This window comes from Melanotaenia boesemani, chromosome 11, assembly GCF_017639745.1.
Source record: "Melanotaenia boesemani isolate fMelBoe1 chromosome 11, fMelBoe1.pri, whole genome shotgun sequence".
Lineage (NCBI taxonomy): Eukaryota > Metazoa > Chordata > Actinopteri > Atheriniformes > Melanotaeniidae > Melanotaenia > Melanotaenia boesemani.
Genome location: NC_055692.1, coordinates 17,747,982 through 17,775,774, shown reverse-complemented (window position 1 = coordinate 17,775,774; position 27,793 = coordinate 17,747,982). Strand labels below are relative to the sequence as shown.

General features: G+C 39.3%; 1 protein-coding gene across 11 annotated transcripts in view; it reads right to left on the bottom strand.

Annotated features, from left to right (window-relative positions):
- Window positions 1-27,591, bottom strand: part of LOC121648453 (protein prune homolog 2-like) — a 106,265-nt gene extending 78,674 nt beyond the window's left edge. For 7 of the 11 annotated variants that reach the window (XM_041998572.1, XM_041998570.1, XM_041998577.1 and 4 more), the window contains exons 1-12: window positions 27,282-27,588; window positions 22,623-22,724; window positions 20,602-20,804; window positions 20,061-20,227; window positions 19,042-19,173; window positions 17,807-17,895; window positions 7,676-7,825; window positions 7,144-7,475; window positions 4,836-7,061; window positions 3,534-4,799; window positions 2,842-2,892; window positions 1,158-1,700 (exon numbers count right to left, since the gene is read on the bottom strand). In XM_041998572.1, the coding sequence (XP_041854506.1) occupies window positions 1,158-1,700; window positions 2,842-2,892; window positions 3,534-4,799; window positions 4,836-7,061; window positions 7,144-7,475; window positions 7,676-7,825; window positions 17,807-17,895; window positions 19,042-19,173; window positions 20,061-20,227; window positions 20,602-20,804; window positions 22,623-22,724; window positions 27,282-27,320 (5,300 nt within the window). In that variant the 5' untranslated portion in view covers window positions 27,321-27,588. Of the gene's footprint in view, window positions 1-1,157; window positions 1,701-2,841; window positions 2,893-3,533; window positions 4,800-4,835; window positions 7,062-7,143; window positions 7,476-7,675; window positions 7,826-17,806; window positions 17,896-19,041; window positions 19,174-20,060; window positions 20,228-20,601; window positions 20,805-22,622; window positions 22,725-27,281 lie in introns of all 11 variants that reach the window. The other 4 variants (XM_041998575.1, XM_041998571.1, XM_041998576.1 and 1 more) reach the window with 4 other exon arrangements.
- Between the last annotated feature and the right edge of the window lie 202 nt (window positions 27,592-27,793).

Below are 27,793 nucleotides of genomic sequence, written 5' to 3'. Positions count from 1 at the left end.
CCCTCTAACAGTCTCTGATTAGCATAAGGCCTGATAACAATAGAGAAAAGCATTACAGAGAGACCAGTGCACACAATTACAGATACAAAGAAACACACAAGCTTTCTTTTTCCCTTTTTAAAAAAATCTGTTTATGGGCACCTACCTTTCTCGCATCCTGTAATCTCCTAGCCTGGAGACTGATTGTAGAGAGAACCAGACTCTCCACAATCAGTCACATGACTAGTTAAATATGGAAATGTCTATTGTGCATTTATGCATACACACTATCTCTCTCTTTCTCTCTCTCTCTCTCTCTCTCACACACACACACACACAGAGTAACAAACAGGGGAGGGTCATGTATCCCAAAGAGGAGGTGGGTCATCATAATTGCAAACTGGGGCAAAACGAGCACCACGCTGCAACTGCTAATGGGAATAATTAAAGTGCAGAATAAACACACACTAATGCATATATAGCACTCAGGAATACTTGAATACTTTAACTGAATATTAACTCTACAGCATGACTTTAATTATAAACAAATCATTCAGAAAAAAAAATAGATTTTGGGTGGACTTTTTGTACTTCCTTAATCTTGTAAATCTAATTCATTTGAAGCTATGTTGATAAATAGGCGATATGGACAGGATACATGACTAATGAAAATAATGCTTTAGTGTACATATGGGCATGGGAATACTGTTTTAAGATATACCTGATCCCTACTCATTAGGGGTACTTTTCCTGAAGAACTCAGCCCTAGTCCCCCTTTAAATCTTGTCCTGTAGTTACAGAAAAATAACACTCATCCCAGTACAAGTTTCCCAGTATGCCCATGTTTGCCTCATCTGACAGCCCTTTAATCCACTCAAAAAATAAATAAATAAGTAAATAATCAGTTTTAAGTTGATCTGTGCTGCTCCCTTGTGGTTAAAAACAGCAATGCAGGTCAAAACCCGTGAAAAACCAGCATTCATCTCCTTCTCTTTCTTACACCTACAATGTAAAAAGTAATCCTTTTTCCAAGAAAGAAAGAAAGAAAGAAAATAAAAAAGAAAAAATGGTTTCAAACAAGTTTTTTTCTAAGGCTAGTTCACAAAGGTTTTGCAGATTGGACTAATAATGGATCTCGGTGAGCAGGTGCTCATATAGTCTAAATGAGTAAAACTTACCTTGAAAATAGAAAGTGAACATATCCCTCTGGCACATATTGTGCATGGTCCTCTGTCTCGGGATGGTCAGATGATTGGTAGAACTGGTGTCCATCATACTGATAACGAACATGCTCTGACTCATATGGACTTCGGCTATCAGCTTGTTGTTGAGAGTACTGGAGCTCAGATGTGCGCATAGGGTCATGCTGATACTGGGTTTCAGCCATGTACTGACATTTGGAAGGTGCATCATCCAGAGTGTACTGAGCATTTGTTCCAGCTTCAAAATAGTTCTCAGTCTGCTCAGAACTGTATTGTATTGCTGAGACATCACTTGTAAACTCAGCATAGACGTCTGTGGTATTCTCCTGACTGTTATTTGATTTGGTATCTGCACAGGCTGGGTAGGTGCTCTGGTTTTCAGTTCTTTGGTCAATGTGGTGGTAGTTGTAACCGTACTTGGTTTGACCCTGAGTTGCGTTTTGACTTTCTGTCCACTGGTATGCAGCATTTTCATTGGTAGGCTGAAATGAATGTAGCGAGTTCACATCTTGGTGTCTTCTGTTATGAGAACAAGAGATTATGGATCAGTGCAAGTACACATGGAACACACTGAGACATATCCATCTTATTGAAAAGTACTTAAGCAGATTGATGTATTACAGAAAATGTTAGCCGACACATACAAACTATGAAATACACACTATCCCTCTTTTAGGGTGTCCAAACTTTTGACTGGTAGTGTGTGCAAAGGCTCATGTATGAATAGTATCATAGGAAATAATAAAAATTCTTGAAATTATTTCACCAATCCACAGATAGCAGTAATGTCCCCAAAACACAGAAAAGCCCCCGAGAAAACAGGGAGAAAGTGCACCATTAGCAAGAAAGAATGAGACTCCTAGTCTCAGTCAAACCAGTGCATCTATTTAGTTCTCTATATAGTAGGTGTTGAAGGATGATTTATTTCATAAAACGCAATTGGAGGCGAAAGGAGTAAGGAGGCAGGCTGGAGGAATTATAATTTAGAATACATATGTTCATCTTTTGCTTAAGTCTTTTTCTTAATTGTGGCATATATAAATTTGGAGTAACACATAAATTCCATGTTGTATATTGAATAAAAGTGACATTCAAAAGTAATATTACCATTAATAGTACTGATGCTCATCTAACAAAAATTATAAACAGCAATGGTAGGCTGTAATAAAAACAATACAGCTGTGGCATAAGTCGAACTTAAAAGTACTGCTTCAAACTAAGGGTGGCTTATTTTTAAAAATACTTGTTGCCCACAGCTACTTTCTCTTTCCTGCTGCCTTCCCTTTACTTCTTTCTCTCAACATACAAGCAGAGGGACAAAAACCTGAAAGGAAAATGCAAAGATGAACTAACTAAAAAAGTGGGAGAGGCGGGGACACCCGAAACACACTGTTTTACAAGAAAGGTGTAAAAAAAAAAGTTTATATCCAGGATAACTGTGAATAAAACTATCTGCAAAGTTTAAATCCACACAAAATGTATAAAATTATATTTCTGCCTTAAAACTAAAACCTCAAACAGCATTCAGTCAGACATAAATTTATACATTAGTTGCAAATGTAAAGTTGAAGTTACATTGACAAGTTATTCTCTGTTGCACTTGATGTAACCTATGCAAACACCTCCACACACAGCTGCACACACACACTCACACCAGCACCTTGTAGGAAAGCTAGGGGAGCGGTTTCCATTAGCCGTGGAGGGACTCCAGCTGTAATGAGGCAGGTAATGCATATTTAATGAGGCATAAACAGATTCATACACACACACACACACACACACACACACACACACACACACACACACACACACACACACACACACACAGAGCTGTGGATCAGACCTTGCCGCTGAACACATAAAATACACTCCCATGCACATGTACACACTTATAATCTCAAATTCATTCATTCATTTAAAAAGACATTAAACTTTCATGTGCAAACAATAGACACACGTGGATTCAGTTCCTCGGGATGACTTTCCAGACCCCCAAATTTGACAGTCTGATAATAAATGCTAGTAATCTTCTGAGATATTCTAGTGAGAAAACTTTAGAGAATCAAAATGAAAAAACAACAACAACAAAAACAACAACAGAGAAAGAAGAGCGTGGCGGGGGAGGTGTGAAAAGGGATGAGGGTCTGTATGTGCAGCACTGGCACATATGTGGACCAGCATGTTTGTTCACTGGTGGTTAGTAGTCTGAAAATAAAAAATCTAATGTGAACAAAAGCAAATATGCTAAAAATCTGCTTGTGGATCTTTCATGATAACCTATCAATCAGCACAAAATAAATTCTTGTATTAAGAGAAGTGGGAAGATGTATCAAATTTGATTTTGAGGTTTACCTTAAAACAAGTGAATAATTATTGTCAGAAGTTTTATGATCTTCACGCCGTTGCTCAATAGACCATTTTACACAATCATCTGTCTTCCTGGGGTGTCTGTCATTGTAGTCCTCTCTGTTCAGTAGATACCCCTCCCATTTTGGCTCAGATGTTTGTAAATCTGTTTGTTGAAATGAGGAACCTCCAACCAGGACCTCATTAAAGCTCAGTAAGTCAGAAGATCCAAACTCTTGTCTTTCCTCCTTCTCTCTTTGTTCTTTATCAACTTCTTCCTCAAGCTCATCCTCATCACACTCTTCCTCCATTAAATCTCCAGAGAATGGTAAGCCAAGTCCTATGTCAGTAGAAACGGACAATTCATTTACTGGGGTGCCGATCAGAGAGCTGGTGTGAGAGACTGAACTGTTAGTAAGTACAGGGGACTGTGGCTCAGACGTGGTTTGAGAAGTGTCCTGTCTTACTAGCTGATCCCCCCAGACTTGAAAGTCACCCAAAGAATTAGTGCATGGTGGAGGCGCTGATGGGGACTGTCCACCCTCATCTGAATCCTCCATTGAGATCTGTGAATGGACATAAACTTCCTCCCTGGTTTTCAGGAAGTGATCTGACGGATACCTTAATGATGGTGACACACTTCGGGCCACAGTGCTCGACTCATTTTCGGAATTTACTCCTTCTGTTGGTCTTGATGCAGAGTTAGTTTTTGATTGGGTAGAACTGGTAGTTTCTGACACTGTGCGATGTTCAGTGGCCTCATCAAGGATAGTTTGGTAATGGGAAGTTGAGACAGCTTCATTTGGTTCTGCACCAGATGTACTGTCAGCTCCTCTGATTTGGTGTTGATTACTCTGCACTGTGTTCTCCTGGTGATCATGTGGGCTAGGACAGTTCATAATGCTGAATGCTGTTCCTTTGTTGTCAGGCCACTCTTTATTTATTTCTTTTACAGTGCCAGGGACCACAATGTATTCCATTTCTAAGCCGGAGCATGAATCTCCATCAGAACTGGACCCAAGTTTATCCTGACATGTGTGAAGGTTGTCAGGGCTATTCAGTGCATCTCTTTCTCCCCCTGGGCTGGAGCCCAGAGATATAGCTTCTATTATTTTGTCTTGTAAATTTCCACTGCTATTGTTGTTGGCCCCTTCATGGTTTCCAGTAACAGGGTCATCTTCAGAGTGGGTTATTTTGATTGGAAGGTGTGATGAAGCTGATTCTAAGCCATCATGTTTCTTGAAACTGTCCCAATCCACAAAGCTTGGGGATAACGACTGGCTTGTCTGTATTTGGGTTTCAACAGTTTCTTCCAGATGTTCGGAAATATGCTGAGTGTCAGAAAAGTTGTCCACCACAACAAATGGGGAATGTTCATTGGATTGCTCATTCCAGTCAGCTTCATCCAATCCACCACTGCTTGCTTTTTCATAATTATTCTTAATTTGCCTTTCCCAGTTCTCAGTCATTTGAGTCAGACCTCCGTCAAACAAGAAAACCTGGTTGGATGTCTGGTCTTCATCTGAAGATACTGCATTTCTCAGAGCACCAAGAGTCTGGTACTGATTCTGCATGTCATCACTTAGATTAGGTTTGGTCAGAGCTATAAAAGGGCTAGATTGTCCCTCTAGCTGTATCATGTCTACTACAAGGCTAGCACAGTTGTCAGGGGAGGATGTTCGACTCCATGCTCCTGCTCCTACATTGTCATATTCGGATGTGGATGTGACAATGCCATGGACAGGCAAGTCCCACATGTCAGTACTTTGTGGAGATGAAGTCTCATCTTTTGAGTGCTTAGATTCAGAGTCCCTCAAGATGGACTCTGACCACTGGCTCTGAACACTTTGCATGTCTTCATTGTCTGTTTCCTCACCCTTTGTTACACCATCTGCAGCCTCTATCACTATTTTCACATTATGTTCATTAATTCTCCACTCAGTTTCTTCAGGCACCTGGCTATGTGTTTTACAAACAACCTTGTCTTCTGTTCCTTTGTCTTCATCTGCCTGTTTGCTTCCATGTGTCTCAAGTAATTCACTAGTATCAAATGATTTCATGTGATTAACGTCTTTTCCATTTTCAGGTCCTTCAGGGGTGGTTGTTGTGGAGGAGCTGTCCTCCTGTATGGTTGTGTTCCACATCTCCATTCCACCATCAGAGTATCGTATTGGACTTTCTGCAGATGTGTCTGTCCTAAAATTGGGGTTCAGCCCACTGAAGGAGCTTGAGTTTTCAGACAGATTTTCAGGGGTAGTAAGAGGCGATAGACTGTCATCCCGGATTGTCATATTCCACATATCTAGTGATTCAGGGTAAGAAGTGGTGGTTCCACTATCTGATTTGAGAAAACCCTTCTGAGCCGAGTATGTCCAGAAGTCTAAAAGCTCCAACTGTTGGTCTCTCTTTTTGCCTTGGATAACATCATCTTCTTCTTTAGATGTGTCTGGTGTTAAATTGTTTAATGCTTTTTTTGTTACTGACAATGAGGGTGTTTCTTCTTTTCGTGCAGCGACACCAGCTTTGTAATTTCCAGTTACTTCATCCTCAGGTGGTGTCAGCTGAAGACAAGCCAAAGTGACAGGGTTCCACTGATCCTTCAGAAGTGTGTCCGGGTTCCAGTTTTGACATGATTCAGTCTGCTCAGTGATTAGACTAAGTTGAGGTTCAAGACTTCTTGCTTTCTGATGAGTAGTCTCAGCCTTTAAGATTTCCTCTTTGTTTTCTTTTTCTCTCACATCACTGACTGAGTCCACAATGTTCAGAGAGCTCTCAGAGTCTTTGGGTCTATTCCAGGCACTATTATCACTTGAGGACATTGCTCCTTGGGCATCAAAGCTAAGTTCATCCCAAGTCTCTGACAAGGATGATGACACGCTGTCTTTGTGTTGTAGGCCATTGATCCTTTCAACGACATCCTCTGGGAAGAACCTGACACCGCAACTGCTGGGCGGACGACTTCCTACCAGGCTATTCACTGGGGTTGGGGGAACCATAGTGTCAATCATTTCCTGTCCATAAAACTGGCCCTGGTGATCAATTGAATAAATTCCAGTTTCAAACCCTCCTAATGAGCTGGGAGCAGAGAAATCTAATAGGCTTAGCTCATCAAGCTCCGATAAGCTGGAGCTTCCTGCTCTTCTCGAACCTTCATCTCCTACTCCAGAATTGACTAGTCCCCCCCCTGCTGGCGTCTGGTGTTCACTGCTGTGAGATGGGTCTAAACTAAATGGATCAAAGTTGTCACTCTTATTTCTGCCGGAGCGGTGCTTCCTCCTCTCAGGTGGGACCGGAGGAGAGAGAGATGACAACCCAAGGGGAGAGGGATTTCTCAGGAAGAATCCACCTGGCCCCGCAGCTTGACCACCTGCTAGCGCCTCACCAACCGGACTGTCATCACTGAGGAACACTGAGCTCTCCTTGGAGGACCGGCTGCTACGAATGGTGGTCATACCGCTGTCAGGACTTAATAGCTCCCCACTGGTACTGATTCCTGCAGCTCCTGTGTTCTCTTCGCCTTCTGCCATCACCCTACTTACACAGATGAAACAACACTATTAATGTTTAAATTCATGAATAACTCTCAGTCTAAAGGTTTAACTGACACTTTTTATACCTTGCTACAGCCACCACATCGCCACCGCCTTCTTCAGCTCTTTCTGTGTCAGAACCATCCATGTCATTGATGCCAGATGATCCCTGGGAAAACTCTACACTGCCTGCTACTCCTTCCGTAGAAGAGGTCCTGCTGCTGGGGTGGCAAGCTAATACTGAGCTCCGTCGGTCGACAAAATCCTTGAGGAGGCCCCAGATCTCTTCCTCCAGCAGAAGAGGAGTACCAGAGGATGAAGAGGTGTTTATGGGAATGTGATAGATTTGGAGATTCTCCCTGTCCTCCAGTTCACTGGAAAGTGACCAGCTGGATGACTCCTCCAGCTCAGTGCATATCTGTAATGAGAGTCACTTATTTTAAAATCCTATATTTTCCTTTAAAAAAAAAAAAAACACACACACACACACACACATATCGATTGAAACAAACTAATTCTGCATTTCTACTTTAATTTAACACTTGAAAAACAGATGCATAACTTTGTCTTTTAATGAAATGCTTGTGTTTCATGGATATTTTGCTGGTCTGATTTTACCTGGTTCAGCACATCTGTGTTGGTTGAGTACACTGCCACCTGCTGGCGAGGATGGTGAACTGTATCGTTGATGGACAAGAGAACCACAAGACCATCATAGCCATGCTGATAACTGAGTGATTTCAGTCTATCCACATAACCATGCCAGTCCTAAAAGATAAAAAAAACAAAAAAAAAAAACAAACAAAAAACATAAAAAATAAACATGTAAAATATTATCATTGTTACAGCAGCCTTACAGTTATCAGCTAATATTTCCTCCCATGCAGTTACAGCAGTTTCTAACTTTGTTAGACCTTTTGCTTTTATTGCACATCTGATTTAATCTAATTTGGTAAAAGTGGCTTCATGTGAGTCTGCGTCTGTGATACAAAGCTGTCAAAGCGCACAGAGGGGTAGAGAGACACTTTGTGATTTATTGTTTGGAAATTAACTGTTTGCTCTTAAAACAGCCACCATGCACAGATTATGGTAATTCAGTGACACACACAATGATTGATGGATGGAAAGTTGCATTAATTAATTGTTTTGTTTGTCAAGGGAACTTGTTATTTCTTTCTCTCTGAAATGATTAACAACAATGTTATTGCAACCATAATTTGCCACGCAGGGTTACACATAAAGTGTTGTAAAGTGATACTTGAAAACATATTTGCTTGATTAATCTTGATTTGTTGTACAACTGCTTGCCTGTTTGCTTTGTGAAGTTCTTAAAATTGTTGATGCACATATTTAAATGGAAGTGTCACAAAGAAAGAGAAATATACATTTAGATGAACTGAAAATGGAAGTTTGCCCTCTACATTTCTGACTGGAATCCACGTCATTCAACATGTTCAAATAGTACAATAATGTTTGAATGTGTGTCTGTATTTTTAGTCTGTGCTGTGTTCATATAGGCTCTGTGTGTGTGTGTGTGTGTGTGTGTGTGTGGTCCCTCTCACTGTTTGTGTGAGAGTGTATTTGCATGGGTCCACTGAAAGTGATTGATGAAAGCTTCAGGCGCTGTATCTGCCCAGGCTGTGTCAATATTAACCTGCGAGGATGAGGGGGCTACAACACTCCTCCCCTTGTTCCACCCTCCATCCCTTTATCCTTCTCTCTCTACGCAATATGGCTGCTGTCAGAGTAAGGTCCATCAATCCTGGCGAGCACACACACAACTGTCACTTTACTGACACTGCCATTTCTCAACACTGATATCCTGATGAGTGCAATGAAGCCTCCCAAGATTCAATAAAAACACACATATTCACTCACATGGGAACAAAAGCGCAAGTAAAGGCACATGGAACTCTAACACACGCAGCTACACATAAACATCCACCAACAGTTAGTAACTATAATGTCAGTTAATCAGCAATCATGTACACGTACAAGATCTTGTAAAAGTCTCCACCATTTACGTTGCATTATAAACAAAAATGTACAGATGATGCTGGTACTCTAATGCTACAACCCAACTGTGTGTATATGCACAAACAACTACACACACACACATGCACACAAACAGGGAAATATAGTCAGAAAACGAGCAGAGTGCGAATCTCAGCGATAACACGCAGGGCGACAGTCTGTCTGCCATTTGGCTTTTAACTGAGTAAATTACTACTCATATTGCTGCCCCTCCTCTTCTCCCTCTGCCACCCCCAGATACACAGATTGCCGTTTCTTATAAATTATCAACATGTTAGATTTAAAATCCACTTGCTAACTGTTTCTAAGAATATTAAGATTCTTCTATAGAAACCTGCATCTCATTTGTTGAGCTTTGCTGAGATGTCACAAAGAACATTCCTCTAAACTCTTAACTTTTGTTCCTTTTTGTTTACTGGCAAGTGTGTTTCAGAGACGACAGTCACTGGAAACCATGCACTTAATAATTAAATGGTCATTTGTTTAATTGCTGATTAGTATTAGTAACAGCAAATCAAAAAGTAAGCATTAATGTCATTTTTATTAGTCAGAAAACTTGATGAAAGTCATGCATGACTTTCATGTCATCAGACATGATATGTTCATGTGCAGTGATGCTGCTTTCTTCACTGAAGTGCATCCATTCAAGTTGTATACCAAAAAGTTAGATTTTTTTTCACTTATTAAGTTAAGTTAAACAATAGAAAACAAAGAAAATATTCTTTAGAACAACAAACAAAAACAAACACAAAGCAAGAAAACATTTGGACACCTGCTCTGGCTTTTGTTAAAACTGTTTCTCCCTCACACTGTAATTTTTATTTCTTGCATTTATCTACTTCTATTTTTAGCCTTTTCTGTCTTTATTAATTTATTATTTTTAATGTTTTTGAATGCTTCATCTGCACCCGTTGCCTTTGATGTCTTATGTAAAGCCGCTTGATTAGTCTTATATACAAATAAACTTGTCTTCCGTTGCCTGCTCATCTTTTAAACTGTTTAGCAAAAGTTGGTGTTGAAAAATAACCAGACACAGTTTATTATTTATTGGCAGAAATGTCTAATAACTGCTGGTGCAGATCGGATTTGTTATTTTTGCTGAAAATGTTCAGCTAAATATGAGAGATTTAGCTGCAAATACAAATATCACAGTGACATGAACTACTGGCCTAGATGGAAGCTTGTGCGTATCGTCTGCAAAATTCTTTTTTCTGTTTAAATAACCTGTATTCAGTATTTGTGTTTTTTATGCTTGTGTATGTTTATTTAGGCATTACACTAGACAGAGAATGTTTTAAACTACATTTACACTTTCAAACAAAAGGAAAAAAAATGAGTGGATATTTTCAAAGTAGGGCAACTTTGTTAAAGAAAAGATTCCTTTTCATTATACAGATTATGATTTGGGGAATGTTTGGGTCTGGAGCTGTGATAATATGAGTGACTTTTGCAGAACAATTGACAAAAGTAGCTTTTTAAAAAAAATATTTTGTTTTTTAAAAGACATCCTTCGAATGCTAGATGAGATTTTTGCTCATTTTTGTTGGAACAAGTGCTACTTGCAATGACAACTTTCTTGTTGTGGCTGTAATTTCTAAAGCAGATTATTGTGGACAATAAAAACGGTAAAAAGTACCCTAAGCATACATCATACAAAGTACATGGAATTTACAGTGGCACGCAAAAGTATTCACACCCCTTGAACTTCTTTATTTTTTGTCACGTTACGACCACAAACATAAATTTATTTTATTGGAATTTTATTTGAAAGACCAACACAAAGTTGAACGCAGCTGTGAAGTACAAAGAAAATTATACACAATTTACAAATAAAAAAATCTGAAAAGTTAAGTGTGCAGAAGTATTCAGCCTCCTTTTCTCTGATTATAACTAATTGCCTTCAGAAGTTGCCTGATGGTTGCTGAATGATCAAATGTTGAACTATTGGCTAAAGAGAGTCCACCTGTGTGTAATCTATTCTTAGTACAAAAACAGCTGTTTGCCAGAAACCATGTGGGGAACACAGCAAACATGTGGAAGACAGTGCTCTAGTCAGATGATACCAAATTTGAAATTATTAGCCTGAATGCAAAACACTATGTGTGGTGGAGAACTAACACTGCACATAATTCTGAACACACCACCCCCTAACATGGCGGTGGCAGCATCATTCTCTGGGGGGGGTGCTTCCCTTCAGCAGGAAGGAAGTCACTGTTGATGGGAAGATGGATGGAGCAAAATACAAAAAGAAAACTTGTTGGAGTCTGCAAAAGACTTGAGACTAGGGTGGAGGTACACCTTCCATCAGGACAACGACCCTAATCATAAAGCCGGGGCTGCAATGGAACGATTAAAACAAGACATGCATGTGTTAGAATGGCCCAGTCAAAGTCCAGACCTAAATCTGTGGCAAGATCTGAAAAGTGCCATTCAAAAAGACTCTATCTAATCTGACTTGAGCTGTTTTGCAAAGAATTGGCAAAATTTTCAGTCACCAGATGTGCAAATCTGGCAGAAACATAACCCAAAAGACTGTAATTGCAGCAAAAGGCGGTTCCACAAAGTATCAAGTCAGGGGGAATGAATACTTTAGCACACCACACTTTTCAGTATTTTATTTGTTTAAAAAAAATTAAATCATGCATAATTGTCTTTGTACTTCACAACTGTGTGCCACTTTGGATTGGTCTTTCACATAAAATTCCAATAAAATATATTTAGGGGGTATGAATACTTCTGCAAACCCATATATGCTGCTGCTGCTGCTGATGTGCAATCTTGTTGTCATGGATGGCCTAAGTGCTTTTTATGCCATAAACTTTTTTAGAATTTTTTTTTGTTTACTTAAATTTTAAGTGTTTTTATTCCTTCTTTCACCTGCCTGTCTGTTTTTCAGTCACACTTTGCCTATTCATATCTTGCTTGCTCACAGTTTGCAGCTTCATCTTTCTCCCACTCTGGGACCCAGTACTCACAACATCATGCATATGCACACACACACTCACACACACACCCACACTCCCTCCCTTTCTCATTGGTTGTCTTTGCTCCACAGGTAGCAAGTCTTTAGCGGCTGCTTGCAGTTCTCCCAACCTGCCGTCATTATGCACAATAGCCTTAGGTACAAAACCCAGGCCTCATAACTCACGCCCCGCGTGCGTAAATTCCCATGCAAACACAGTCAAAGCAAAAACACATTTCCTGCTGTCGCCAACATCTCCGGCAAAGAATTAATCAAGCGTTCATCCATTTAGGCTCTTTGCATACCCTTTCCGTCAGAACATAGAATGCTAAGAGAGTTGTGAGTTCTTCTCAGGCGATCGTTTCGCCACCCTGATGAATCCATCAAGCGAGGTTTGATTTATACATCTGTCTGTGATCACAGCGGTACAGCTACAGTAAATGGGGTGGCAAGGAGCGAGCTGACACCACCCTGCTCAAACACACACACATGCAAATGCATGCACACATGTGTAGAATATACCATTTGCCACACACGCACACGCATGTGCTCACATATCAACAGTCATCAGCTCCTGTTCACACTCCTGCTTACACACACTTACAAAAGAGTATCACTGCTTATGAAGTTTTTGGAGTAAAAGAGGGAAAAGGGAGGGTGGTATGAAAGTTTGCAGAGAGAGAAACCCAAATGTCTTTCTGTCTGTCTGTCTCATATGGGCCTTCTCCACATGCTTCATTCAGCTCTAAGTGCAGGGATTTAGGGGCCAAGATGCAAGCACTGAGTCTATAAATGTTTTGCTTTGTTATTTGTTTGCCCTCGAAGCCCAAGGAAGCCACAGGGAGAGAAGGAAAATGGGGGGAGAGAAAGAATCAGAAGATTTTTTCCTTCCAACAAAATGATGAGAAAGAAACATCAGTGCGAGATATTGAGGATGCAGTGGAATGAGCACCGTGTGCAGCAGTTTTCCAAACTTGTTTAAAAAAAATACAATGGTTTTGTATCATTATTTGTCGCAACCAAATAAATACATATACATCTTAGAGCATATCTTGGAATTGTTTTTGTGTTTAAACCATGAATTTATTACCAAGTGAGAAACAAGACAGAAAGAAAACCAAAAACTAAGGAAGTACCTACAACAAAAACTATAGAGACAGGAGGGTGGGGCACCCTGGCTTCCCAGTCTTCAATCTTAGTCCCTGGGAGGCCCACCCTGCACCTGCTGTCTCCTAGTGCTTCTCATCAGAAAGGCATTTACTGAGTGCTGTGGCTGCGGGCCCCTTCATTAGCAAGCATAATTATTTGTGCAAGTGGCGTAAGGCAAAACTGGCCCTGCATAAACAAACAGAAGGGCCGGAGGACTGTGAACAAACAACGCATTAGAGACAATCAACGTTGTCAAAAAGAAACCTAAAGCAAAGCTTAGATGCCAGGATGAACACCTATGCACACTCACAAAGAATAAAACGAAGAAATTCATTAAACAGTGAAAACAGAAATAAGAAAACAAAGACTCCAAAGACTGTGTTCACTCAAACCTATTATTGTAATCACAGGTGTTGGGCTCCATGTGGATTGTCACTGATTCTGGATACCTGGGAACATCCGGGTATCCCATTTTAAGACTAAAGAATTCCCTCTTTGCTCGCTTAAGATGATCCCATGCCACTGGCTTCATCAGACTGTGGCCGTCGGAAAACACAGAGGTGGTTGTTAGCAGAATGTGAAGCAGCTGAGATAAGAGCCAGCCTTTCTAAGTCTGAGGCCATGGTTCTCTCTTAGGTAGCGGAGTACCCCCTAAGGGATTGGAATGTGTTGCCCTGAAAGAGGTTATAGCAAAAAGAGCACAAGATAGACTGATAGATTGATGCATCAAACGCAGTAAAATAAAAAGTGATGTTTTCCTTTTACCACTGGGAAACTTAGCTACGCAGAGGGCAGCTTCTGATAACTGGCAGAAAATAAATGAATCAAGATACTACAATGTACACAACTAATGCATACTCAGTGGCCACATTCACATAGCACAAAATATGATTGATTATGTTTACGACACAGAGAAAACAAATATCATTAAAATCATTATTGTGTCCTGAAAGAGTGGATTTGTGTGTGTTTATGTGAGGTCAACTTAAAATGCCAACTTTACCCTGTGTCAAGGGCAGAAGAAGATAAAACAGAAACGACTTGAAACAGAGAAGATAAAATACTATGAGAAGATACTTCGATACTCAATAATATATGTCCATATTAACGCATTCAAACACATTACTCATTTCATGGCTCTGTATGTGTGTGGGTTTGTGTGTGTGTGGCTGTGGGCTCCTGTCCTTCCCACAGTTCATCAACTCCACAGCATGACAACTCTTCATCCGACTGCAGCTTCATCTGCCAGAGCTAATTTTTGGGCTGTGAAAAACTCAAGCACACTCACTGGCATGAAGACTTGAATAATGTGTTTTTCATATGTTTTCATTAATTTGAACTCTATGCATACGACTTAAACAGAGTATTTCACAAGACGTTGGTACCTTGCACCACCTCAGATTGAGTCACTGGCTTTGGTTCTTTGTTTTTTCACATTTATAGGTATTGCTTAAAAAAAATTGCGAGCCTTGAGCAAAAAGTTTTTTCCTTTTATCCTTTGCTGCTTTGTCGTTTACTGGCTGCTACAACAGCATCTGAAAGTTTCAGTGGGTGTGATCAATGGGACTCCAAAGCATTTTAAGAGGCCAATTCATGGTACCTCCATCTGCATGGGCTAAATGGTTGTAACTCTGTTGACAACCATGCAGTTGTGTTCATACTGTGTCAGCTGTGTTTTAAGTTTTAAGTTTTAACTGGTCTGCAGTTCTTACACACACTTTCAACAAAGCACTGTAGATCTACTAACAATAATGACAATTATGTTGCCAAGCCTCTTTCCATAACAAGTGCCTACGTTCTTTTGCTCATTGTTTTCTTTGGCTGTGTTTAGTCTTCTTCACCTCCCTAAATGGTTTCTTGATCCAGGGTATGTGCAGTTAGCAAACAAATGAAGAAGAGAAGAAAACCATTAATTGGTTTTAAGAGTTTTGATTACAAAGAACTGTATGGACAAACTGGAAATAAAAAAGACAATATTCAAACTACAACAAAGTTGACAGCTGTACACATTAATGTGGTTCAATGAGAGCTGGTATACATAATAGAATATTTGACTCATTACCTGATTGATGCCTAGTTATCATGACACTTCAGTGTCCCTATTAGTGGTGTAAATGCAAAATAAAGTGTGTAGTTCTCAGTGGAGAAGGCCCCTAGTTGCTGCCAAGAGTCCCTAAAACTGTTCGATTGTTAAAAATGTCATAGTTTTCATTAGTAAGCATACAAGTAACCTGCCACCGAGCATCACCTTAAATATATCATTCCTACAGCTGAATGCATCATGCTGTGTTGCTTTCTGCAAAAGTGACTTGAAAATGAGTCAAAATAGAGGGAAAGGGAACTGCAAAGAAACCTGAGTCTAACAGCAAAGTATACCACAAAGAAAACACAGAATTGTTTTGACAAAACTCTGCAGAAGTGCTGAGGTGACCAAACCAAAGTTTAGAACTGCACTGGCACATCATATCTATAAAGACCTGAAAATGTCTGCAATGGTTCCGCCAAGAACAAAAAGAGAAGCTTACCAAGGAAAAATGTGCCAAGGTTGTAGCATTATTTCTCAAGAAATGTGAGGACAGTATCGCTGCCAAGGGTGATTTAACCAAGCACTAACTGAACCATCTGAATATTCATGTAAATGGGATATTTCAGTTTTTTTTTTTTTTTTTAGAATAAATTAGCTAAACCATTGATTTACCAACACAGAGAACTGTGCTGATTTATGAGAAAAAAAGAAGGAAAAAAAAGGACTATTTGAAGAGGAGTCTGAATCTCAACAAAATGTGGAAAACTTGAAAGCTGCATTTCTGGCATTGAAGCCAAACACAAGAGCATTGTTTGTGAGAAATATTTTAATCTATAATTCAATGGTGATTCTGAAAAAATCAAACTTGTTTTATTTGTACTTCTATTATAAAACCGTATCCAGTCTGACTAATGTATGTTTGTCCAGTAAGCAAAACTACATTAGTCAGTGTTTATAGGGCCAAAATGATTACCCCACAATCTTTTTCATCTGCTAACTAGGCAATCACTAGTCCTTCTTTTTTTATACTCAAATGATCTAACTCTGTCCTCTTTAACTGCTGTCAAACACACACACACACACACACACATACAGAACAAACTCTGACAAACACATAACACATAAACCATTAAAGACTAATTGAATCTAATTTATTTAGTTTTCTCGAAAGAATCATTTAAGGCAGAACTTCCCTAAGCCCCCTCAATAAATGACTCTCATACCGTTTTACTCTCTTTTCAAACACAATTAAAAAATAATATATAAATATATACACATTGCAAATGACATGCATATAAGGAGTTCATTTTGAAGCCCGATCTCAGGTCATTAGTAACCCACCATGACGCTGTGGAGTTGGGGTCTGCTGGCGACACGCAGGCCCCTGGCCATTTATTCTATATTAAGTCTTTAATGGGCCCTCTCTCTCTTTCTTTCCTTCTCTGTCTCTATCTCTCCTGTGTTTCCCTCCTGACACGCAGCATGTAGGCACAGCGCTGGTAAAATATGCACAGAAAGTCCGGTGCGCACACACAGGAAAAGCCATTCAAATGAATGGTTATTTATTCGCTAAACGAGGATCTGGGTGTTTAATGTTCCTTGGACGTTAGGTAGTTTTCAGGGGGGTGGGGGGGAGAGAGAAAGGCATACCCCTATGGCTACAGACATCATTTATTTTACACATAGCTTAATACCACACGCTAGGCAGCTGCTGAGAAAAATGGGCTTTGGGAAGGAGATATAAAAGAAATAATGAATATTTTTTTTGGTTGGTTTTGGGTGGGGTGAGGGTGGAGGGGGGGGCAAACACATTAGAGGCTGCAGCAGGAAGAAAAGCAAGGGGTAGACTTAAAGTATTAAAGCCCCTCTATGTGTGTGAAAGAGTGTGCAACTGCAAATGTGAAGAGGCAATGCAAGCGACTTACAAACATAGAAATCAACACTAACATCACACAGTGTGTGTGAATATGAATGCATGTTTCAGCGTGTGTGTTAGACGTTTGGATATCAGCAGGGAGGACAGTGATACATGACTGTGTGTGCAGCTTTTAGGCCTCCATCTACATCTCATCCAAATGTAAAACAGCAGAGGGGCTCCACTACTATCCAAAAAACACCTCCTAAAAGTGATACAGTGCAGGTGTGATGTAAGTAACACATCAAGCCATGAAAAATTACTTTTCAAAAAGTTAAACACAGTGTTATTTTCTTCTTTTTGCAAAAGTTTTCCTTTTCCATCCATCTTTTAGAAGGGAGTGAGCCATAATAAGTTTCTTTGAAAAGTGGACAGCATTATATCCCAGGATGATCAGCATGAAATTTTTAGAAAGAAACCTCTGAACTTATGGGGACATTTAGTAACATTAAGGGATAAGTTTATGAATTAGTTTTTTCCAATGTTATCCTATATATAAACAAAGCATAGTGGATTTTTAAGCTTTAAAAATGTACACCTTTGCTTGTTCATTCGCATGAATAAATATAAATAAAGACACATTTTAGAGTTTTCATTTAACTTGGCATAACATTGGCAGAGTTATAATGTTTTTAATAAAGTAAAAAAACAAAACAAATCTACCTCCTTATCTGTGGTCAGTGAGGTGAGTGCTATGGTCGTCTCTCCATCAGAAAACTCCTTCAGCTCCATTGTCAGCAGCCGCATCAAGTCTACATCCAGTCAGCACACACAAACAGACTAACAGTTATAAAAAACACACACAAAAGGATACAAAACGGTTTCACAACAGACAGAAAAAACACAAGAATGAATGCCTTCTCCAGAGGTGAAAATATTTCATGCACAAAAGCTGGTTTCTAGTGAGGCTCTGTGACCCGACAAGGAAGTCAAAAAGCAAACCTGCTGACAGCCTGAGCAAAGACGGTAAATGGGTTTTTACATAAAACCTTGTTTAATTAGACCTTTTATTTATTCTACACAGGTGCACACAGACAGCACTTGACTGACAGCTCCCAGACTCTTCTGTTGTTTTTTGTAAGTAGAGAATAGCTCTCATATCAACCTGTCAGGAGATTTTAATTCCTCCTGACAAAATCAACCATAATGGTTATTCATATGCTCTCACAGAGCTCTCATACACTACATTTCAGCAGATCACCACAATTTTCCTTTCTATATCAGGAAAATAGAGGGAATTATATTTCATAAACCTTCATTTATTCCATTTATGACTGTTGGTTTGAGGAGTGTAGTTATAGCATTTATCAGTGCTGAGATTTAAGCTTCATCATCCAAAAATCAGTAATAACACACAAGCATTTTCATGCTTGATACTGTGTATTTTTTTATTTGTTTGTTTGTTTTAAACCTGAATATTCTGTTTAAGTGCATTCACATGCCATGCACACTAATACAACCCTGCACGCTTGGTGTATCAATACCAAGCAGGAGGATACTTCTCCTTCTACAGCCTCTCACAGGGCTGAAAACCTCCCAGTTTTTATTTCTGAGGGACTCAGTTTTTCTGGGATCTTCTTTTTTATAGACAATTGCATAACTAATATTTGGCAATTAACTTATTTATCTGTAATTTGCTGAACCAGCAGCTTTTCTTAGTCATGACACAGTTCTCCCCGTTTTATTACCCCAGTTTACTTTTTTAAAAAAGCTGCTGCCATCAAATTTTCATTTTTCATTCATCACTACACCGTCCATGAAAACATATAAGATAGTCAACATATGTATCCATGTATTTCTTAATATGAGCGTGTAGCAAGCAACCTGGTTTATTTCACATATTTTAACTTATTACTCTTTCTACTGTGTTTAGTTAAATCCTGTGTTCAGAAATGCACCTTTTTGCTCCACTTGAGCGTGTTGACCAAAAGTGACATCCCCCAATTCCTCCAAGGATCTCAGAAGCTCCTCCAGCTCTTCTGAATGAGAGCCATGTTTGATCAATGCTTCTCTTTGTAGTTGCAAGGCCTCTAGATACACACAAACACACACAACACAAAAAGTTACAATCAATCATCATACATCCTGGCTCTTGTTCATACAATAAGTTCAGTGTAGGTTAAATAACAAGCACAACATGCCGTTTGCCTTTTAGAGACTTTATTACGAGACTGACCTTCTTGTAGAGCTGGTTACTTGCCCTGTACAACACAGTTTGGTCGTAAGCCAAAAAGAGCCACTTGTACAGTGGAGTGTATTATGAAGTCTACTACACACTGCTTGGTTCTTGTAAATCAAACTTTAAAATATCAGTGTACTGCATGAGTGAATATCAGTAAATCAATTATGTAAAAAATAGCCATAAATAACCAAAAAGATCTCTGTACCCCTACGTAATGCTTAACTTCACATTAAGGTTACACAATTTAGGAACTGAGTTCAGATACTACCCTTTTAAGGAACCAATGAACCCGAAAATGTGCTGCAGAAAAGAAAATAAAGAAAAAAAAGAAAAAGAATTCTCAGAAAGAAATACTTTAGATGCAGACACGAATATCACAACCTTTTCATTTCTTTTATTTGCTTTTTCTACGACTAGTACCTTTCTTTTGTAGTTTTCAAACATTCTTTAATATGTTTGCAATTTGCAAATTTTTTCGTGACAACTTTTCTTAACTTACTGGGAATAAATAAGTACTTGACAAGAGCGAGGCAACTTAACAAACCAACTTATATTTTTTAAAAGTCACATTATGGGACTCTCCCTGAGCTCTTCCTTACTCACATTCACCACCCCTCATCTCCTTCTCTCTCAATCTCTCCTGGTGGGTGTTAAGCGAGTCATGTCAGGGGATTTGTGTGTCCTTCCTTCATCGCCCCATTACTCCCCCCAGGGGGCATGTGGCACCTCCCTCACCTCTGAGAACATCCCCCAGCGCTGCTCTGATGTGCTCTGCTGCCTCTTGAAGAATCTCTCTAGTGACTGTCGTCACTGCGGACAGTGCCCCACCATTCTCAGCATCCTGTAGCTTGTCATGATGGACCACTTGCAGGATGCTTGACTCCAGAGTGTGGTGCTCAGAGCTAGGAGAGGGTGGAGAAATGGGTGAAAGGATATGGGTGGCTGCTGAGGGAAAGAGTGGTGATTCTAAACCATTTGCATAAAAACAACTTTCCTTAGGGTCATCAGAGATGAACACACACAGGCCTGAAAATACACACGATCTCAAAATCTCTTTTATCACATCAACAAATTTATATTCTCAATACAAACCCTGTTCATGTGTATATCTTTGTGATTTACAAGTGTGCATAAGCATTAACATGCACTAATCAGCAGTGGTCCACAGAAGCATAAAGTTTAACTGCTTTCACGTAAACTATTAAAATTAACTGGATTTACAAGCTAACTTGGGTCCAGAGGTCTGGGGCTGATTTGCATAATTGAGTGTGTTTACCTGTCTAGCAGTCCATCTCTCAGCAGCGTGAGTGAAAGCTTTCCAGTGTGATGAAGCTTCACAAGGTCTACATCCTCCCTCCACAGCAACAAGCTCTCGCTAATTTTCACCCGCTGTAAATACCTTGTGGTCTCCTCAGGCAACACAGTGCCACATCGCCTGCTGCACAGCAATGGCACACACACTCCACCTGTTGGTTTTTTCTGGAGCACACAGACACACCACATATGAAACCTAAATTAATGGAAAAGCACACTTCCCTGCTTTGCGTGCAAAAATACTCAATATGAGCTTGTTTAAATGCATCTTTTAAATACTATACTACATCCATAACATACTTTATGACATTGCAGCACACAGAAGCCTAAAAGTATTAAAATCAGTGGAATTGTGTTATTTTCTTGCAGTCATGTGATGCCTAAGCATGCTTAAAGGGTGATCAAACTGCAGGTAAAACTCTGAAGATAAAAGTTGACTGCAAACTAAAAGGTGTTTTCATACTAGGCTGTGTTTAAATATTTATGGCATAGTTTGTTGAATGCATAATTGAGGAGGGTCTGATCATCTTTTGTCCTTTTTCCATTCCCCTTTAACATGCGCTTTCATTTCTATGTATTTTCGTATTATGAGGTAGTCTGGGCAAATAGGAAGAAAAAGCTTTTACATGTAACCTTCTAAAACACCTTTATTGCCCTGTAAATATATAACAATGTGGTATAATCAAGATTTTCCCCATTTACAAAACACTGATTCACTGCTGTTCAAAGGAAAAGAACAATCCTTTCATGCCACAGGTAAACTTGCTTTAACAGAAATACAAAATTGGAGGCAACAATCTTTTCAATACAAATTAAACAAATGAATTAAAAGTACAATCAACATAGGAGATCATTCTAATAACAGCCAAGCCTCCTAAAATACGAGAGGGAATAATTTAACTTAAAGACCATTAAGATTAACCTCTATCATTTCTAAATTATACAAATTATTGGCTGACAGATGCTTCAATAAAACTGAATCAAGATTAAATCTACTGCTCTCACTTCCAATTTCTGGACAGAAATCAATAAACATACATCTAACATGACACCTAATTTCAATTTATTAGTTGTAAAATACTTTAAAGAACTCACATTACATAATTTAAGAAGTATAAACTAGGATTATGGACATCTGTTCACAAGGCACCCTGGGGGACTCAGATATTCTGAGTTGCAGAATACCTTCACTACCATGTCTTAGTTTACTATATCTTACGGAAATAAATATATCAAATAAATATAAAAAAGTCAGTTTATTTCTATAACTGACTCTTACATAACTGGAATAAAAAAATACTTATACAGTAAATTAAATACATAAATAATCTAGCTTTGTGGTGAGAGTTTGAAGCAATGGTGGAGTAATGTAAAACAAGAAGCACTGTACACATCAGTAAAAGAAAAAAGCCGGTCAACAGCATATAAGTACAGATTTGTCAGACTTGTAAGCCAACTTGTCAGCCATAGAAATATGCTTCAAAACATGCAGTGCACATACTGAATATGTCTGATTTTGAGTGTGCCATCACTGGATGATGATTTTCTCATTATACAACACATAAAGGAAACCGATGAGCTAGCCACAGCTAAAATAATCAGAGAAATGATGCATGGTGGTGAGATGTATCCAAAGGAAAACAAAACAAAAAGGAAATGTGTTGAAAAACTTTTTATGTACATCTACATGTAAGTTTCACCGACTAATCCTGCATATATTTTGTTGTTTGTATAGAATGGTACTACACAAAAAAAGATTGTGACAAACAAGAGCATAAGGTAAATCATTCTTAAACATGGATAAGGGGTGGATTTGGACAATAAACATTCACTTCATATCAGTTAATTCCAGGTGCACCTGCAGATGTAGTACCCTTGATAGTTTCTAAATACTTCCATCTGCAACCTTCTGAAAAAAAATCAATAAAACATCTGTTTTCATTAGTTTAAAAGTGAAAAATACACAGATAGATTTTATGATACCTGGCTGAGGTGTAGTGCTAAGCACAGAGTTGCAGCCACAGTATCAACATCTGGTTCTGGTCCACCTAAAACAGCATGGATGGGATCCTCCGATAGACCTGCCTGAAAACACAAACAAACAGGCCGTTAATGTGAACTCATCTTTGCATTTTGATGTGATCTTTGTTTACAAAAATCAAAAACAGGAGCCAGTTGACCCAAGATGATCACTGTTTCATCTGATAGCTGAACACACACATCATAACGTATCTGTCGAACCTCTCTGGGCCTGCACAACTGTGTTAGATGACTGCAGCATTTTGAAAACCATAGTATGAATTAATAATGCAACCATGGTGCTGCGAGGTTTAGCTCATGCTTTACAGGGAACACTTTTCAACATGCACTACACTGGTGGTTGAAAAATAAAAGCATTCAAGCAATAATTGAAATCATCAGGAAGATCCTCTTTCACCTTTTACTGGGCAACATGGTTTATTAGAGAACTGCTGACTTTTGTACATTTCATTTAACAGTGAAGACAAACTCTCCATTTTGGTGAAGAGGACATTAATGAGAACTCCATTAAAGAGATTAAGCACTCATTTCTGTGTGAAAATGGCAGAAAATGATGTCTCTTCCTTAATTTGTTGACTGGCATTCTTCATATCAGTTTTTAATATGGCAGATAACTGATGAAACTCTGGCGCATCCCGATTACAGAATGGGTGTTTAATGTTTAAAGAACAGGGGGAAAAGTTAGGAAAGCTTTTAAATAACTTGTGTTTTAATAATTACTGAAATTATATAGACAAAATAATCCAGTCGCCTTAAGTACAGTAATTTGAACAAATCTTCCTACAACCATCCAAACCTGAAGCGGGTGTTTGTCCTTTGTCAATCTCTCCTGTTTAATCTCAAACAGATAAGCTGACTCACCACTTGCACAAGCCTGGACTGCAGCATGCATCATTAATCACTGAGCAAAATGTGGATACAACGAATATCACATCTATCTGTACCGCATCTTAATTGGTTTGTAAGATGCTACAATGGAGCATGGCAAAAGGGAGGGAGGGTACAGCTTCACAGCAACGAAGAGTTATGGGGACCTTTTCTGCTCATTCTTCACAGCTAGATTCTATATGGCAAACATTAAAGGCCCCAGATTCTGTAAATCTCAACTGTCAGCTTGATGCCAGGTTTTGCATCTAAAAATATATATTTTTTAGCAGATTTGAAGTCTCTGAAAGTAATTCTCACACATGAATGAAGACTAAATAAGTTATGAAAGTGCTAAATTAGTTTAACATCTGTTACATCTATTATCATGGTGTACCTTAGAAGAGGCCAGCAATAGTATAGCCCAGCTGAAACACTGACAGCAAATGGCTGTGAGTGCTGCTTGTTGAAGAATGACTTTTTTTCCTCTAATGCACCATAATTTTCCTGCTGTCGTACATATCACCACAGAAACCTAACACAAACTAGTATATTTGTTAATATATCATGTATATTATGTAAGTTTCAGGGAGCTTAACACCAGAGGTAGATGAAAAATGGGCAGTAATGCATAAGAAATTGAGCTACTGTCTTGTTTCTCTTCTAAGAGATTCACCATTAAGGCCAAATGGATGAAAGAAAAGAGAGGTGAAGGAATGAAAGACCAAAGCACAGAGAGAGAGAGGGGGGACTGGAGGAAGGAGGCCAAGGAGTTTAAAGAGGCTTATTAAAAAGGTGGAAATTGAATATTGAGGGTGGGCCAGACATTCAGAGGAAGTGTGGAAAAGGAAAGGAGAAAAAATAAGACAGTGAGAATGAAGGAAAAGAAGAAGGAAAAAATGCTGCTAAGCAGAAAAGAAGGTGCAAAGAAGTAAAAATTAAATGGAAAGCAATGAATGAAGGAAAGAGCATGAAGAGGAAAAGGTGTATGAAAGAGAGGAGGTTAGTATAGTTGAGGGAGACCAGTTCCTTCAGAGAAGGGGGAGAGGGAGAATAAATCAATACAAGATAGCCTGAGAAGAGGAAGTGATGCATTAGCAGGAGAAAAGGCCAGTGTCTGTTCCACTGCAACAAGAGAATACTGGTGTGTGTATATGAGCATGTATTAGCCATCTGATATCTTTTAGTCTGAGTGCTCGCCCTGCCTGTTTTACCACATTCAGCTGCTCTCTTTTTCTTCTGGACATGGTCTAGAATATCCCTTTCTGGTCAAACAGCACTTCAAAATGAGCAAATTGACCACTTTACAGTCACAGCTTACTCTAGAGAAGTGATAGCACAATTAAACACAATCCTCTAACAATTATTTTCACCTGATGTATGTCTTTGGAAGTGCATAAATATTAAATACAGAAAGGCCCACCACAGCACTAAAATACAATATAATGCACATGCATTATCGCCATTTTTAGATCAATTATTAGATAGCCAAATAAGAATGACAGATTTATCCCAATCTGTCATTCTTAACTTTTGTTACTTTTAAAGCATGTTTTAAGTATAATTTAGAGTTCAGATGCTGAAAAAAAAGAGCAAGCTGGCATTTTTAAATAAATGTTTTAGGCTAGTCAGGTTCACCAAAGTGATTTCAATTTATAGCTTTCATTAGGAAAGTGAAGCTAATTTAGATTCCTGTTATTTTTAGGTCTCAGCAATTATATGTGCTGTTGTAAACGTTTGGAAGGATGAATAGCAAGAAATGTAAGCACTCCCTAGAAGCACATATAGTAAATAAATAACTGAAGCTAGTCAGAGTAGAGTAAAAGCCTCTCTATATATGCATATATATGTTAGTGTGCAGTCTGATCAGGATAGTTTCTGAAAGTACACTCAGCATATTGCTTCAGCTCTATGCCAACAGATGAAGAGCTATAGAGAGAAAAACTGAGTGAGAGGAGAGATAGGCTTAGTAAGTACTGAGAGCCAGGCCAATTAGAGGTATGGGTGTTCTGGATCATGGCCATCCAGAGAGTGGAGAGGAAAGACACACAAGGAGAATGGCAAAGATAGAGAGTGGTCAGCAAAAGAGTGAGTCATCAAAGTTTATACTAAAGAGCTATGAGAGAAAGATAAAGTGAGCATGTGTGTGTGGATGAAAGGAAATGGACATGTGTTACACTTTATCTTAAACCTCCATGGCACTCATCAGTTGCGCTCCTTATCACTCAATTAGCCTGCTGCGCTCTGATCTACGAATTCGCCTCTTTGATCTTTTCTTCTTTGCAGCTTTCACCGTGTTTATGTGAAGTACATCCAATATAAAAAGCTCTCAATATCTCTTTAAAATGTCATTGCAGACAGGTTGGTCACATGCAGGTTTGAATGATACACATGGGCACCTGTTTACAAGAAGAAGCTGAGTATTTTAAATGCTGCAGTGTGGTTGGAAACATAATGCAAGCATGCATCTTTGTTTTACATATCAATGCATTTTGTTCATCGTGTTTCACCTCAGACTCCAACACATAACTGAAATGCAAAGAGAATGTGCAGACTGGACTTTTTGATATATGTTCATGCTTTACACGATGTATCAATATTACTATGTCTGCCTCATGCATAAATATAGAACAAAAAATCTTCATCTACTAATAATGTTGTTTTCTATACTTAATTACATTTTGAAATTATCGCAATACTGCCTTTGGAAAGTGGAAATTGTTGATAATTATGTATGGATTGACTGAAGGTATTATTGTGTTTTCATGGGTGTCAGTAATGGCTTCAGCTCATCGTTATGTTTTTGTTTTGTGTGCATGTTCGTTTACCCTTCCAGTTGCGATGCATGAAAAACAGAACCTAGTTAACTCAATAACTCAAACAGATAACCCATTCCTGTGATGTCATAATGCTGTATGTGCTTCCAGCAGCTGTTCTGGTACTAACAGGTCCGTGGACATGTTCACTCAATAGAAGAAGTTCAGCCATTACAGCCCTTAAAAAAAAAAAAAAAAAAAAAATCTTTGTTTGTGATGAGTGTATAAATGATTAAATGCTATGGCCAAACCCTAAAACTGAAGAAGCACATGGGGGCCTCAAGTCTTCAAGGTAAAAGCAGGGAGTTTTAAAGGCTTCCCCCTTTGAATGCCTGTCCCATGTTTTGCTCCACTGAAAGACTAATTGTAAAAAAAAGTCACTAATGTATACACAAATGTACAAATAATATCACATATTCATAACAGATGTGCCCCAATGGTATAAGAAAAAAAAATAAAAGAAAAACACTACCTCTTTGTGGCTGTGCCATTCAGTCTATAAAGCTGTAAGTATTTGCATGAGGCCTGAACACACAGCTCCTGGATCAAATGCAAATTCTGACTATCTGCAGAACAGGCAGATAGCATGGAATGACATGCCTCTGGCTAAAACTTGTTGATGTCACGCCTTTCCTCATTAGAAACCAGTGCCTCATTGAAATGCACACATTGCTGTTGCGGTAAACACAACATGAGCATTGTGCTGGAGCAAACACGCTTCTCTTTCCCCTGTAATGTCACTGACGATCTACAGGTGCTTTTCTGAGGGGGGTGAGGATGAAGGTACGTGAGAAGCTTCTGTCGTGCGCTTTTCCAGCAACAGGAACACCGCCTGTAGCACAGCAGTAGCCGTTTTCCCGTCATGATCTCATTCATTATACCCACAACCTGGTGTTAACGCCGCTGAGGGCTCTCAACTCACCCCGAGTCTGCTCTGGACCCTCCGTAAATACTCTTCCATGACGGCCTGCGTCGCTACGGCGCTGCTGCAGATCTCTCCATAGACCAAGTTTCGGCTGTAACGTTGCTGTTATGTGTATGTGTGTGTGTTTTTTTGTATTCGCTTCCGAGTCCCCTGCTGCGCTCGCACTGCAGCACTTGCTGCCGTTGTGTGAGCTGATGGTCGGTCCTCCCCTTCTCCACGGGGTGAACCCACAACACCGAGCAGTGGGTGTGACGGGAGGAAGAGGAGATCCAACGGAGGCGCGCTCAATGATTCAACCGCGTTCCCTGCGGTAGGAAGACCCCCCCGCCCCGCCAGTCGTACAGAAACGCGCGCATACACACACACAAGCACACACACCTACTCACACACGTCCTATCCCGTACACCGACATCCGTTTTTACCGATAACGTACTGAGTATATTGTAGCTTGTAGCATCACGTACCACACCCTTTCATTGCCAGTGTGAATTAGTGTTGATTTCAGCACC